The 14,747-nt window shown below is 57.8% G+C and overlaps 1 protein-coding gene across 2 annotated transcripts in view; it reads right to left on the bottom strand.

Moving 5' to 3' along the window:
• Positions 1-208: 208 nt before the first annotated feature.
• LOC146394325 (S-geranylgeranyl-glutathione receptor P2RY8-like) overlaps positions 209-14,747 on the bottom strand; it is a 50,450-nt gene continuing 35,911 nt past the window's right edge. For both annotated transcript variants that reach the window (XM_085008966.1, XM_085008967.1), the window contains exon 2: positions 209-5,050. In XM_085008966.1, coding sequence (XP_084865092.1) covers positions 3,949-5,025 — 1,077 coding nt within the window. In that variant the 5' untranslated portion in view covers positions 5,026-5,050 and the 3' untranslated portion in view covers positions 209-3,948. The remainder of the gene's footprint in view (positions 5,051-14,747) is intronic.

Genomic DNA, 14,747 nt, shown 5'->3' on the forward strand with positions numbered 1-14,747 from the left:
GAGCTCCAAAATCTGGCTGAAACAAGGTCTCTGGGATCCTGTCTACAGCTTCACACATAAAAACCACCCACACAGTGATGGGCAGCAGACCCACCTGCAAATGATGGTGCCCAGTGGTCACCCAGGCAACAGAACAAAGAGGAAAATGAGTACCACGGATGAACCCCCCAAAAAGTCGTGGGGAGAAAAAGCCAGCACATCCAGCACCTCGTGTAATGTCCTTTATGTCACGTGAACAGCGAGGACAAATCTACAGAAGCAGAAACCAGAGGCAGAAAGCAGAAAGCAGCCCAGGTGGACCAGGCTGGCCCATGGGTATCGGGCATCTTTTCAGATCCACGGCACTTTCTAAAGATGCTCCGCGGAGATTCGGGGAACCTCCTTGAACTCGCTGTACGTCGCTGCACCTGGAGGGGCTGAGGACGAGTGATGTAAACCCCGTCAGGAAATGGACACATCCAGCAGGAGTGCACTCTCAGGAGGTCCCTACAGGAGTCGGATTCACACAGACAGAAAGGAGACAGCGGCGGGGCCTGGGGAAGGGCAGGGCGAGGCAGAGATTCCTTTTCAGAGAACATGAGAACGTTCCGGGGACAGATGGTGGGGGGGGTGGCGTGACGCCACGCGTGTCTTTAATGCCGTCGAACCGCGTGCGTTTGAACAGGGTAAAGACGGTCCATATTATAAGCTTTCTACGACCTTTTTTTTTTTTTAACTGAGACGGCAAAACAAAAACAAAAAAATACACACACACATACACACACAAAACCAAAAAAACAAGGCTGGATCAGGAGCAGTGGCTTCTTTTATACTCAGCAATTCTGAAAGCGGACGGTTTCCAGCATGGGGCGATCACATGTGGCATCAATCCGTATCTTTGCCTGACGTGGGCCCACAAACCCTCCGGTTCAGGTGGGGATATTTGAAAAACAGGCTGATGTGTTTAAACAGCACGAAACCGAAGCCTCGCTAGGAGCGCTCTGCGTGCGGACGTCCTTCGCCTGCGCGCGGTCCCCGACCACGCACGCACAGACGCACACATGGGCGTGCACGGACGCGTAGACGCACACGGGTGCACGGGCGCACGGGGTGTGCCTCGACGGGCGTGTGAACGTGTGCGTCTGCGTTCGCGCTCCTCTGTTGAAGCAAGCCTGGACGATCACAGCGCTTCGCCCGGGCCTATGTTCAGATACCTTGGGCACGTGAGGGATTCTTTTTTAAAAAGGCCCCATGGAGCCTCCCCAAGCCTCCATGCCACCCACCCCACGCCCCATCCGTGTTCACCCCACGTGTTCGGAACTACATGATTCTGCTGAAATCGAGGCTCCAGGGGGCCTGGCGGGAGGATAACGGGGTAGGTCGCCTGCAAGAAGGGAGGGGCCTTTAGCTGGCAGGGGTCCCGGAAGCCCCACAGAGGCACCTGCTGGCCCTCTGCACTTAGAAAACCCACGGTCTTGCTTCTCTGCGTGTTTGGCTGCCCCACACCCTCCAAAGAGCCGTCTCTTGGTTTTTCTGATGTCTCCCTAGATACGGATGTGTTACCCCCCTTTCCAGGAGACTTCACAGGGCAACCCATTGAGCAAGGATGTGGGGTGGGGGACACCCCTGCACATGCGCACACACAACAGTAATAAAATGCTGAAACAGGGGCAAGCCCTGCTCCGGGGCCTCACACAGACCCCTGGGGCAGGCGGATGGTCACGTGAGCTTGCAACTCCTGGATGGAAATTTCCAAGAATTCCAGAGAGCATGTTGGACCCCGGGGGGGAAAGTCACAGGAGGTGGGTCGGCCTGGGTGGCAGAGGGGGGCTGCCCTTCCAAACAACAGCGCTGATGGTGATGCAATGTGGACCGCAGAGCTGCACCCGGCGACCTCCTGTCCCAGATGCTGTTACTAAGGAGACCAACTTCCCCTGAATTCAAGCAGCGTTGCTTATTCACGAAGCAGCAGGAAAACGTTCTATGAGGGTGATTTAAGGTTTTCACAGCTTTTTAAGCATCGGACATGGGAAGTCCCTGCCCAGAATGCGAGGCTGCCTCTCGCTGGCTCAGGGTTTCCGCCCCCCCAGCGGCGATCTGGCTTTCCAGGGTTCAGCTTTGGGACACTCGGGAAGAGCAGGGGGACAGCACACCCTCCATGGCCAAGCCAGGGCCCTCAGGACAGCCCTTTTCCTGTCTCCTCGGCCTGTAGCTTTGAGTCCTTTCTCTGGGATGTCACTGGCCATCTCTGCAAAGGCTCCCCAGGGGGCTCTCTGCTCCCAGGAAACCCAGGGGTGGGCTCAGACCCTGTCCTCCATGGGGACAGAAGGGGATGGAAGGGACCTCCAGGCTGCACCTCCAGGCCAAGGGGGTGGATCCCACAAAGCTGCCCCACTCCCACCCCCGAGTCAGCTCCAGGCACGAGCACCTCCTGCAATCACCCAACCAGGGGCCAGCATCACAGCCCCAGAATTTCAGAGTGTGTGTCCTGTGGTGGCTGGAACAGTTCCCACAAGCTGGGGGCTTCAACCACCAAACCTAATTCGTCTCAGCCCTGGGGACCAGACGTCAGAGGTCAAGGGGTCCCAGGGCTGTGCTCCCTCCAGAGGCTCCAGGGGAGGGTCCTTCCAGCCTCTCGCAGTTTCCGGGGGCTCCAGGTGGCCCTGGGCTGGTGGCCACCTCCCTCCCGTCTCTGCCTCCGTCTTCCCGTGGCTTCTGCTCTGTGTCTTCGTCTCCTCTTCTGTCTCTTAGGAGGACACTGTCCTTGGAGGGAGGGCCGCCCTGATCCTGTAAGTGACATTCTGAGATTCCAGGTGGACATGGAGTTGGGAGGGGCCTATTCACTTCAGCACATGTGTGTCTGCTTTTCTCCCAAAGCAGTGATGGCGGGGACCAGTCCGCAGGATGCCCCACAGTCACCCCACCCTGGAGGTCCCAGAGCCCCCACTGCTGGTCCCTCCCAGGTCTCACCTTACAGGCTAAGGGCTGTTTTCCTTTCCCAGGGGAGCCCTGAGCTCAGTCCTGTGTGTCTCCTTGGGATGCACACAACACACAAAGTGTCCCGCTTTGGGCAAATCTCAGCCTCCCAGGAACCTGCTGTCTTGGCATCCTGGGCACTGCAGGGACGGGGCCCTTCATCTTCCCAAAGTAGCACAGTTACTGAGCTGGCACAGGTGTGTCCAGGGGCTGACCGGGCGGCCGGCCCTCCTATGGGCTGCGTGGTCAGGACTTGCTGTGTACCTGGTCCTCAGAGGACCCCACGGTCAGGCCAGGTGCAACCCCAGATGCCATGGGAACGTGCCAAGGCCCGGGGCTCTGGGCTGGGAAGGGGAGGCAGAGAATGCCCCCCCCCCGGGGGGGGGAAGCTGCACCCCAAAGCATGTCAGCGAACCCCAACTTGTAGCTGCAGACACTCCGTGCCCCGGGCCACTTATCTCCCACCCAGCGACCCTCCACCAATGCCTCCTGGACAGACGTTTTTCCCTCCACGGTAGCCACTTGTGGACATTTAAGTAAAACCTGGCTCCCACTGCTCCAGAATAACCCTCTGCTCTGCAAGCCCCCGTGTGTGTTGGCTTGGCTCCTGGAGGGACCCAGTGATGTCGGGGGGACAACACGGGCTTGTGTGTGGCCGCCTGGCGGAATCCCAGTGCCCAGAGGGGATCGCAGGTGAACTGAACCTGAAGCCGGGGGCCCATGAGGCTGCAGGAGCAGAGCAACCCCCAGCATCCCCGTCCTGAGGGGTGGGGGCAGGCCATGAGTCAGGCGGCCCGCCCGGCGGGCTATCCGGGGCTGAGGGGAGCGCAGGTGCCTTCAGCGGTGAGCTGGCCCCTGCGATGCCAGGGGACCCTCTGCGCCTCGGGGAGGCAGGGGCGGCGGTGGGAGGGGGGAGGAAGGCGAGGAGAAGGGGAGGGAGGGAGGGAGGAGGTCCCCGCGTGTTTCCCCCGCGGCGCGCAGCAGGCGCTGGGCTCAGAAGACGCTCTCCTGGCGCTGGAGGCAGGGCCGGCCGGCTGGGTCCGCGCCTTCGGCTTGGGCGCTGAGCACCGAGCGCGCCGAGAGCGTGCGCGCCGAGAAGAGGCTGTCCCGGCGCACGTCCCCGCTGTCGGTGGGCAGCGGCCCGTAGCCCAGGTAGTCGCGGAGGCGCAGCTGGAACTCGCGGGAGGCGAAGTAGTAGACGAAGGGGTCCAGGCAGTTGTTGAGGCAGCTGAGGCAGAGCGTGAGCTTGTACACGTGGTAGTAGCTGTGGCCGAAGAAGAGCCGGCTGACCATGTGCAGCAGCAGCACGAAGTTGTTGGGCGCGAAGCACGTGACGAAGGCCAGCAGCACCACGGCCGCCAGGCCCACGGCGCGCCGCCTCTGGCCGCGGCCGTGCGGGTCGGCCGAGCGCAGCAGCGTCAGGATGGTGGCCGTGTAGCAGGCGACGGTGACCACGAAGGGGATGAGGAAGAGCAGGAGGAAGAGCGTGAAGAGGAAGATGGCCCACATGGCCACGCTGGGCAGCATGGTGGACTTGAGCACGTCGAAGCAGGTGACGATGCCCAGCTCCTCCACGGCGTACGTGAGATCCGTGCGCGCCAGCGGGGCCAGCGCGGCCAGCAGCAGCAGCCACAGGCCGGCGCAGGCGGCCACGGCGTAGCGGCGGCGGCGCCAGCGCGCAGAGGCCAGCGGGTACACGACGCCCAGGAAGCGGTCCACGCTGATGCAAGTCATGGTGAGGATGGACGAGTACATGTTGGCGTAGAAGGCCACGGTCACCACGTTGCAAAGCAGCACGCCGAAGACCCAGTGGTTGCCGTTGCAGTGGTAGTAGATCTGGAAGGGCAGCACGCTGGCCAGCATCAGGTCCGTGACGCTCAGGTTGATCATGAAGATGACCGAGGGCGTCTTGGGGCGGATGTGCCTGCACAGCACCCACAGCGAGAACAGGTTCCCCGGGATGCTGACCAGCGCCACCAGCGAGTACACCACCGGCAGCACCACGGCGATGGCCGGGTCCCGCAGCATCAGGATGGTGGCGTTGTCGGGGCGCGTCAGGTTCATGTCCATCCTGGGGCCGGGCGGCGGGGCCGGTCTGGAAGGCAAAGGGGGCGCAGGGGTGAGATGGGCAGGGGAGAGGGAGTCCCCACCCCCACCCCCCGCCCGCAGCGTACGTGGGAGGGGCGGCGGCTTCTGGCTCCTCCTGTGCTGGCCCTCCCTCCGGCCCCCTCCCTGGCGCAGACCGTGGCCAGAACGGGAGACGTGAAATCCTCCAAGTTTGTGCCCCTACCACAGGCTGCTCCTCCAGACCCGGGATGGGAACTCAGAGAGCTTACCCTGCTCCACCCTGGTTGGAGGGGAAGAGACCGCCAGAGGGGGATGTGGAAGGCCCGTGTCCAGTCCCCACAGGCAGCAGGCGTGTGATCTTTGCTGCTTGAGCTAGAGGACAAGGGACCCTTCCTGTCACTGCCAACCCCCCCACTGCCTCCTGTGTGCCAGACCCAGGGCGCTGCACACCTGCCCCTTCCTTGGCAACTTCCTTCCTGTGACTTGGAAGCATGGGGGCCTTGCTGTGAGGCCCGGTGCACAGGCTTCAACATTGGGGCTGTGAGGATGCCAGGGGAGTGCGGCCAAGGTACAAGTGACAAAGTTACCAAGAGACTGACCCTGTTTCTAAGCTGAAGAACAGCCTGGAGCCAGACCCCCATCTCCAGACCCCTGAGCTGGGCACCTATCCTTATGCCAGCCCCCAACACACCAGGTCTACCCTGTGAACAAGGACTTGAGTAAGGTGTGAGAAGATGCCATGGGCCAGGTCAGAAGAGGTCATCACTGGACCCTGACTTTCCTCCGGGAGTCACGACTGCCATGCAGGGAGCTGCCCTGTCCACCTCCTGTCCCCCTGCGGTCCCCGGGCGCTCCAAGGGGCAGGTGCTCACACAGGATCCACCAGGCAGGGGTCTTACCCAAGAAACTGCCCATGTGACAGCTACCAGGAGGCAGTGGGGGGGAGAGCACCCAACCTCAACGTGAGTGAAGGAGAGAGGTGGGGGGGCGCCCTGACTGCGGCGAGGGCCCCAGAAAGCTCTGTCAGGTGCATGGGGTCCTGTTCCCCAGGAACGAACACCTTCCATCCTGGGGGCACCGGGGGGGGGCCTCCATGCAGACAGGGGGAGGGAGGCGGAGGCCAGAGCTGGGGCTGCGTATATGTGTGTGTAGGTGCGTATGTGTGTATATGTGTGTGTGTGTGTGTGTATGTGTGTGTATATATGTATACGTGTGTGTATGTGTTATATGTGTGTGTATGTGTGTGTAGGTGTGTATGTGTGTATAGGTGTGTATATATGTGTGTGTATGTGTGTGTGTATATGTGTGTATATATAGACACACACACGTACATTCAGTTGCATGTGTGTGTATGTGTACACACACGCCATTGCCTAGGTATGTATGTGTCTGTGTACACATTCTGCGCTGTGTGTGCATATACGTGTGGCTTGTATATATGTGTGTGTGTACATGGCATGTAGAGAATAGACTACACAGTCTATGGCATATACATACACACATGGACCATACACACACACACACACACACACACACACACACGTCTACTCACACACGTCTGTATCCTAAGCACACATACCCCGCTGGCGTCATTTATCAACATTCTGATGAACGTTTTTATTTCCGTATCTACTTATTTACTGTTCCAGGGCCACGCCGGGGGCGTGTCATTTCCCAGGGTGCAGGTCGCAGCAGAGCTGCAGCTGCCGGCCGCCCCCACAGCCGCAGTGCTGGTGTATCCGTGTGTTTCTGTACGTATTTATTTATGTACGTGTTGGCCGCAGTGTGCAGCAAGCCGCCTGATGGGAGAGTTCAGGTCCCAGATCAAGGCTTGAACCCGGGCCACCGCAGTGAGAATACCGAGTCCTAACCACTAGACCACCAGGGAACTCCTGACCCTGTTGCATTTATATACATATTTCTGTGTGTGTGTAGATACATAAGTTGTACACATATCCGTGTGCAACTGAATATGCACGTGTATTTATACACACACAGGCATGTATATATCTGTGTGTTCCACACCCCCTCCACACGAACGTGCCAGGGGGGTGTATGTATGTATACACAGAAGCATATATGCAATGCGATATGTGTGTCTATATACACACATACCCATTCACACACACACACACAACTGTGTATAACAGGGTGTACACCTGCGCAGATATGTCTACAAACACACACATAGATTTGCACATATACACGTATGCCAATGTAAAATATAAAGATTTATTTCAGGGCAGGCTGCGGTGTAGATGGATGTGGCGTGGCTGTGGCTGGGGTGTAGACCTGCAGCTGCAGCTCCCATTCGACCCGAGCCTGGGAACCTTCGTATGTGGCAGGTGCAGCCCTAAAAAGAAAAAAAAAGCCAAAAGAACAGCATTTATTTCAGGGAATTGGCTCACACGTTTGTGGGGCCGGTGAGTGTCAAGTCTGCGGGGCCGGGGGGGCCAGGCTGGAGGAGATACCCAGGGAGGAGCTTCTGTAATGCACACCCACAGAGGCAGTGGGTTCTGAGCCCACTCCTCCTGCCGCTGCACCTTGAGGCTTGCACTCTTTTTTTTTTTTTTTTTTTTTTTTTAATGCTTTTTAGAGCCACCCCTGCAGCATAGGGCAGTTCTCAGGCTAGTAGTCAAATCAGAGCTGCAGCTGCAGGTCTACACCACAGCCACAGCAACACCGGATCCAAGCCACATCTGAGACACACCACAGCTTACAGCACTTAACATATCCTCATGGACACCATGTCCGGTTCTTAACCAGCCGAGCCACAGCGGGAACGCCGAGCCTTGCACTCTGGAAGGTTTATTTTTTCTGCTCTTCCTCCGTCCATGGAGAAGGCTGCCGAGCTGCCCACGCAGCCCACTCCTGACCACCGGCCCCTCGATCCACACGGGGACAGAGCGCAGAGACCAGGGCCAACAGGAAGAAGGGGTCCCAGACGCTTCTGGGCACAGTGGGTCCAAGTTTCACTTTGCGGTTTGTTCTGCAAAGGCAACCCCAAGGCAGCTCCCAGTTCACTCATGCTGGTTTTCAAACTCCGCGTGCTGGCTTCCCCACTTCTCTTTACCTGTGCTGCATCCACCTGGGCGATTCTGGGTTTCTCCTTCCTTGAATGCAGGGAAAAAGAGCTTTCACAGCGACGGCAGCCGGGTGGGGGGAACAGGAGAGAGAGAAGCACGGCGTGTGTGTTTTCTGGCTTTCAAAGAGGCCACCTGCCTTGGGCCCCTTGGCCTGGAGCCCATGGGGTGGGGACACAGGGTGGGGGGCGAGGGCACATCTTTAGGAGGCTGGAAGGAAAAGTGACGTGTGGAGTTGCGTTGAGTCTGTCCTGCATGCCACGTTCCTGTAAGGGGCTGTCTGCCAGCCAGCAAGAGAATCCCCACCAGAAGGCGACCCTGAAAACACCTCGAATCCAGACGCCCAGCCTCCAGGAGTGTGAGAAACAAATGCCTGCTGTTTAAGCCACCCCGTCTGGGACGTTTGAAGTGCCAGAGCTGACCAAGACAGCCGGTATACCGATGGCTCAGGCTGTGGCTGCAGGCACCTGTCACACTGCAGTGCCGCTCGCGGGAGGTCCTGGGATCATGCAGATCGTAGCAACCGCCTGAATCCCCTGCACCACAGGTCACGGACGCCCTAATCCATTCCGCGGACTCTGCTTTGGAGCTGGCAAGTGGCGAGGCAGGCGTCATGTTTTGCAGACAAAGGCAGTGGGGTTCCAAGAGGGGAGCGCATAGAGCTGGGGTTCAGAAGGACTCGACCGCCACCGCCGGGCTCCACCATCGTGTCCTTCTCATGCACGGCGAGCCTCCCCACTATTCTACTGATGGCCTCTGGCTGTGGCCGCAGGCACCCCGGCACCAGCACGGTATGAGCTGTTGTGGTGACCCAACCATGGTTGCAGGCATCCCTTCCCTGCACGGGGGGGGTCCCAGGACCCTGTGGCCGGCTCTTGGGTCTGACTGACGGCTTCTCCTGCGTCTTGATTCGCTCCAGTCGAATCCAGGGATGGCGTTTCCTTCCGGCTGTGTACACCTGGAGCAGCCTTTTCCCCGTGTGCTTGGGACTCGGAAGCCAGAGCTGCCAGCCTGGCTGAACAGCACGTCATGCAAAAGTCGGCAGGGTCTCGGCCAGCCTGGGGGGGTCTCTCCTCGGAGCCCACAGGTGGAAACTCTGGGACCGCTTAGGGTTTTAAGGTCTGACTTTTTCACCTTGCCTCCCCCCTCGCCGTGCAGCCGGGGGCGACCGCTCTGCTATTTTGCAGGTGTCCCAGGTGGTCGCTTCGCCACCTGACTGTGGTGTGTTCAAGGCTGGGGATCGTGAAATCCAGGTGAGGGGCTCGCCAGGCATCAGGTGTGCCCGTCATAGCTCAGGACTGTGCCCCAAAGACGCCCTCTGCACTTTGCTTGTCCCCACCGTCGCACGCCGAGGGGGTCTATGAGCAGCAAACGTGGCCCGGGGGCCACCCCGGAGGCCAGGTCACTGCCTCCCGAGCTTACCTGGACGGCAGATCCTGCTTCACAACCTCTGCCCTGGTGTTTCTTCCACCAGCAGCTCGCCATCTAGGCCAAGCATGTGCAGAAAGCGCTTCCCCAAACCCGTGTAAAAATGGCCCCGTTTTCGGTTTGAGTGGCAGCTTTCCGCTCCGCTAGCTCGCGGCCAGGTGCCAGTCTACCCCGGGCACCGGCCCCGCTCCCCTTGGGGACCAGGTCCATCCATTCTTGGCTTCAGGAGCACAGGGCCTTCTTGGGGGTCTCTGTGGGTGCCGCCGGCAGGGGGCTGCACGGCAGGGAGCGACCTCTGTCACTTCCCGGGGACAAAGCCGAACGGGGGAGGCTTCTGTGTGCCTGGGGGCGGGGGACAGGGTGTCTGAGAAGAGGGAAGGTGGACAGAATCGGAGACAGAAAAGCCACGGCCCTGGCATGGAGTGGGGGGTGCCCTGGAGGGCAGGGCAGGTGTTTTGGGGGGCATTCTTTCTGTTCCTGCTCGCCCAGGGCTGAGGCCCCCCACCTGCCATCTTCTCCTCCAGGTGGGTGCTTCAAAAGAAGCGGATTTGCATAACACGCGCAGGCTGCCGGGCTGCCGGGAGGGGAAGCAGCGTGGCAGGAAACCCAAGTGGGCGGAGGGAGGTCCTGGCCGCACTCTGCAGCCCAGAAGCCGCTGCCTCCCGGGTGGCCCCGTGCTTTCACCTGCGCGCCCCCCACCCCCAGACTCTGGAGCCCCAGCCTGCAGCCTGAGGGTGTTTGGACCCCAGAGCCCGGCCGCCTGGGTGATTAATAAAGAAATCACCTCTCGCAGATGCTGGCGCCTCTGAAACCCACAGCATTTGTGGTTGAGACCCGAAGGAGGCCTGGGGGGGTGGGTGGGTGGCAAGATGGAAATTTTGTGAAAAGAGTGCAAAACGGTCTCAGGGGCAGCAGACACCCTGCCAGGCGCCGGGCGCACAGAGGTGGCTCCTGCACGAGGCAGGCGGCCGGGCAGGGGGGCTGCCCCAGGCAGGTGGCTGGGAGGAGCGGCCGACGAGCCCTGCGGGAAAGTGCACGCAGACCCGCCGTGCTGCATCAGCTGCCCAGGGCTGCTGTGCGCCCCACCCTGTCTGGTCCTCTCTTCACAGCCTGACTGAGCTGACCTTGACCTGTCTTCAATATTTACACAGCTTCAAGGCTGCTGGCGAAAGAGGACACTTCAGGGGGTTCTCACGCATGGGCTGGCATGTCAGAGCACGTCCACCCCACAGCCCCCCAACACCACGGCCGCCACCCCCAGCCCTCCCGCCCCAGCCCTCCTGTACGCACATTTAAAAATTAAGTTCAAGTGCACGACTCGGACAGTCCACCCCGTAGACATGCACAGCTCAGTGGCATGGGCCACACTCACAAAGTTTGGCAACTATCACCTCTATCTGTTTGTAGACAGTTTTCATGGCCCCAAAAGGAGACCCTGTCCCCATGAGCGGTCACGCCCCAGCCCCTGGCAGCACGACCCCACTTCCTGTGTGTGGATTTATCTCTTCTGGACACTTCCTGTGAATGGAATCCCACAGTGTCTGTCCTTCTGGGTCTGGCTTCTCTCACTGAGCATCGTGGGTTCAAGGTCCATCCACATGGCAGCCTGTGTCAGAGCTTCACTCCTTTTCATGGCTGCATAATACTCCACCACGTGGATGGATCCTGTTCTGTGTATCTCTCCACCCACCCACCCATCCATCCATCCCCCATCCATCCATCCATCATCCATCCTGCATCCATCCATATGTCCATCCTTCCAACCATCCACCCACCCATCCATCCATCCCCCATCCATCCATCCATCCATATGTCCATCCATCCATCATCCATCCATCCATGGACATTTGGGTTGTTTCCATCTGTGAATTTGACTCCTCCAGCGCTGGCTAGTGTGAGCTGCCTCATGGGTTTTGGTCCCACCGAGGTTGTAGCACTTTGCTAGGAAAGCCCTTGGGGCCTCACCCCAAAGCTTCTGGGGGCCACCATTTGGGAGAGCTGGCGGGGTCAGTGCTTTGAGTTACGTGGAATCGTCATGTGCTGCATAGGGGCAGAGCAGACTGGCGCTTTGCTCCTCATCCAGGAGAGCTCCCGCCCAGCAGATCTTGTTCAACAGACTCGGGATGAGGGAACCAAGCTGAAGTCACAGCTGCCCAATGCAGGAAGTGCTGGGAAAACGCAGGGCATGGGCCCCCCCCACCCAGACTGTCACCAGCCTCTGAGGGTTGCCGTGGCACCAAGGGACCCAGTGAAGCATGTTGTCAACTGGGGTGTGTCCATAGATGGCAACTAGATCAGTAACCGGGAGGGGATCCTGGGAAGGCTGAGCCAGTGACCCCAAACTGGGGGCTTAAACAGCCTGCATCCACCCTCCCCCATTCTGGAGACAAGGAGACGTCTGAGGTCAAAGGGTCCCAGGGCCACACTCCCTCCAGAGTCTCCAGGCAGCCCCGCCTCCCTCCCGTCTCTGCCTCCATCTTCCCGTGGCTTCTCCTCTGTGTCTGGGTCTCCTCTTATGTCTCCTAGGAGGACACTGTCCTTGGATGGAGGGCCCCCCTCATCCAGGAGGACCTCCTCTCAGACCCTTCCCTTCATCACACCTGCAAAGACCCTGTTTCCAAGGAGGGTCTTTGCAGATGTAATAAGTTAGGTTAAGATGAGGTCCCCCTGGAGCAGGAGCACCTGAGACCTCTATGCTGGGGTCCTTATAGAAAGGGGACATTTCAACACAGACACACAAGAGAGGGAGAAGGCCACGTGGAGACGGAGGCAGAGATGGATGTGACGGGCTCATCAGCAAACACCAGCAGCTGGGCGAGAGCCTGGGACAACCTGGACCCTCCAGAAGGAACCAGCCCAGCAGACCCCTTGATTTCAGACTTCTGGTCTCCAGAACAGACAGATACTGGATCTTTGTTGTTCAAGGCCCCTAGTGGGGGGCGATTTGTTACAGGGGCCGTGGGGAAGGACCATGCAAAGGAAAAGAAGAAGAATTTAGCTGATTGACTTCAGAAAGCCAAAGCCACGATCCTGCAAAATAAAAGAAAGCTGACAGTCTCGGGGCAAGATGGAGGAGGAGGGCGATGGAAGCAAAGGTGTGAAAACGGCCCTGTGAGCAACATCGACATATGGTCCGTGACCCCTTTTCTTGGCCAACATATTCGGGGCGGCGGGGGGGAGGTCTATAAATGATGAGCAGCTTTGCGGAAGCCCAGAATGAATGCCAAGTCTGGCCACCAAGGCTGCACCCAAGGCCCAAAGCAGGACCTGACCTTCTCCTGCTCAGGTCTCCTGCCTAGAGTGGGTGAAAGGTCTCCCCAGTAGCACTTACACCAGAGACCCACAGTGCTGGGGGACATGCCCCATGACCCAGACCCAGTGCCCCTTCCAGCCTTGGGAGGGAGAGGGGGACAGGTGTATGCCTGGAGGCAGATCCACACTAGCCTTGAGAATTCAGCCTTGGGCCAACTTGCTGGGGTGGCCAGGATTTTACAACAGGGTCCCATGGTCACCATTCACATACGCAATCTTATTTCTGCAAAAGTCTTGATGGACAGGTCATCTAGACGCATGACGGGTACTAGAGGGGTGACAGGCAATGGATGGAGCCCAGGGCTTCTCACCCAGGCAACACTGTCATCCTTGCCAGGAGACACTCAGCAATGTCTGAAGACATTTCTGGTTGTCGCAACGGGGAGAAGGGGGAGCCACTGGCACGTGGTGGGTGAAGACCAGGGACCGTGTTCAACACCTGACAGTGCACAGGACACCCCACATCAGAGCCATCAAGCCCCAAATGTCAATAGTGCCGAGGCTGAGAAACCCTGACTTAGCATCAGAGATTCTCTCTCTCTCTCTCTCTCTCTCTCTCTCTCTCTATCTATCTATCTATCACCTATATCTTATCAACCTACCTACCTGCTTATCTATTTTTTATCTATCATCTCTCTATGAATCATCTACCTATTATCTATCTCTCTGACTTTCTATCTTTCGGGGGGAGGGATCCCAAGAACCAGAGTGACTGCAGAGAAATCACAGAAGGAGAGAGAAGCTTGAAAGGAAGGGCACGAGCTGGGGAAGCAGAGGGACAAGGAGGAGGTTGAGGATGTCAAGACCCCTTTGAGGAACATACCAGAAGCATCACACCCTGCACCTTCCCCCCCACAGGGCCCCTTTTGCTTTCATGAGTGTCCTTCCACGCTGGAGCCCAACACATCTCAACAAGACCAGGGTCAAAGCTGCCTCTCTATGCAGCTTCCTAGGTTCCTCCCACCCAAGAAGAAGTGAAGGCAGCCTCTTCTGGGATCCCAGGTGCCAATGAGTTTCAACGTTGCCTAAATGTTTAGACCTTCCAATTAGAGAGCATGTGCATATTTGCTCTGAGTCAAGAAATATAAAGAAACAGCAATATTTGTGCTTCTCCTCATGCTTTTTGCCTTTAGGACCATCGACTCCAAGGTGGCCCCTGGGAGATGCTGGCTCTGAAGCATCCTTCCAGACATGCCTCAGTGTACATCAAACACGCACGTGTGCACACTCACCCACACAGGTAGGAGTTTTACTTTGCATGCTGTACATATCAGCTCCCGCTCCCTTCCCGCTTTATACAAACTGACAATGTCCCCATCCCACACATAGAGTTCCCCTCTGCTGTTTTCCACACTTGAATGCCCTGTGGTGCATTTCACCCTGTTCCCCAACCTGTGGGCATTTGGCTGGATGGCCTGAACTTCGGACTGTGCACACACACACACCTCTGCAAGCATTTCTGGGCATGCATGTGACACTGACTTCTAGAAGACTTCCCCAGCAGTAGAACTGCCCATCCAAAAGGGGTACACATTTGAAATTGAATGCATATAGTAGAAAAGAAGAAAGATCTGAAACCAACCTTCTAAGCTCCCACCTTAGGAAACCAGAACAAGAAGAGCCATTTAAATCCCAAGTGAACAGAAGAAAAGAAATAATAAAAATGAGGGCATAAATTAATGAAATTAAAAACTGGAGCTCAAGGGGGGGGGAAGATATCAAAAGTTGGTTCCTTGAAGAGATTAATAAAAAATGATAAACCTGTAGTCAAGCTAACTAAGAAAAAGAGAAAGACAAAAATGAATAATATCAGAAATGAAAGAGGAGACATCACTACAGATCTCATGGACATTGTAAGGCTGATCACGGAAAACTGTGAACAATTCTATGCCCACACGTTGT

The sequence above is a fragment of the Sus scrofa genome, chromosome Y (genome assembly GCF_054392235.1).
Source record: "Sus scrofa isolate SSC_HxYL_T2T_F1_AM1 chromosome Y, Sscrofa_HxYL_maternal_Yorkshire_Landrace_v2.0, whole genome shotgun sequence".
NCBI classification, from domain to species: domain Eukaryota; kingdom Metazoa; phylum Chordata; class Mammalia; order Artiodactyla; family Suidae; genus Sus; species Sus scrofa.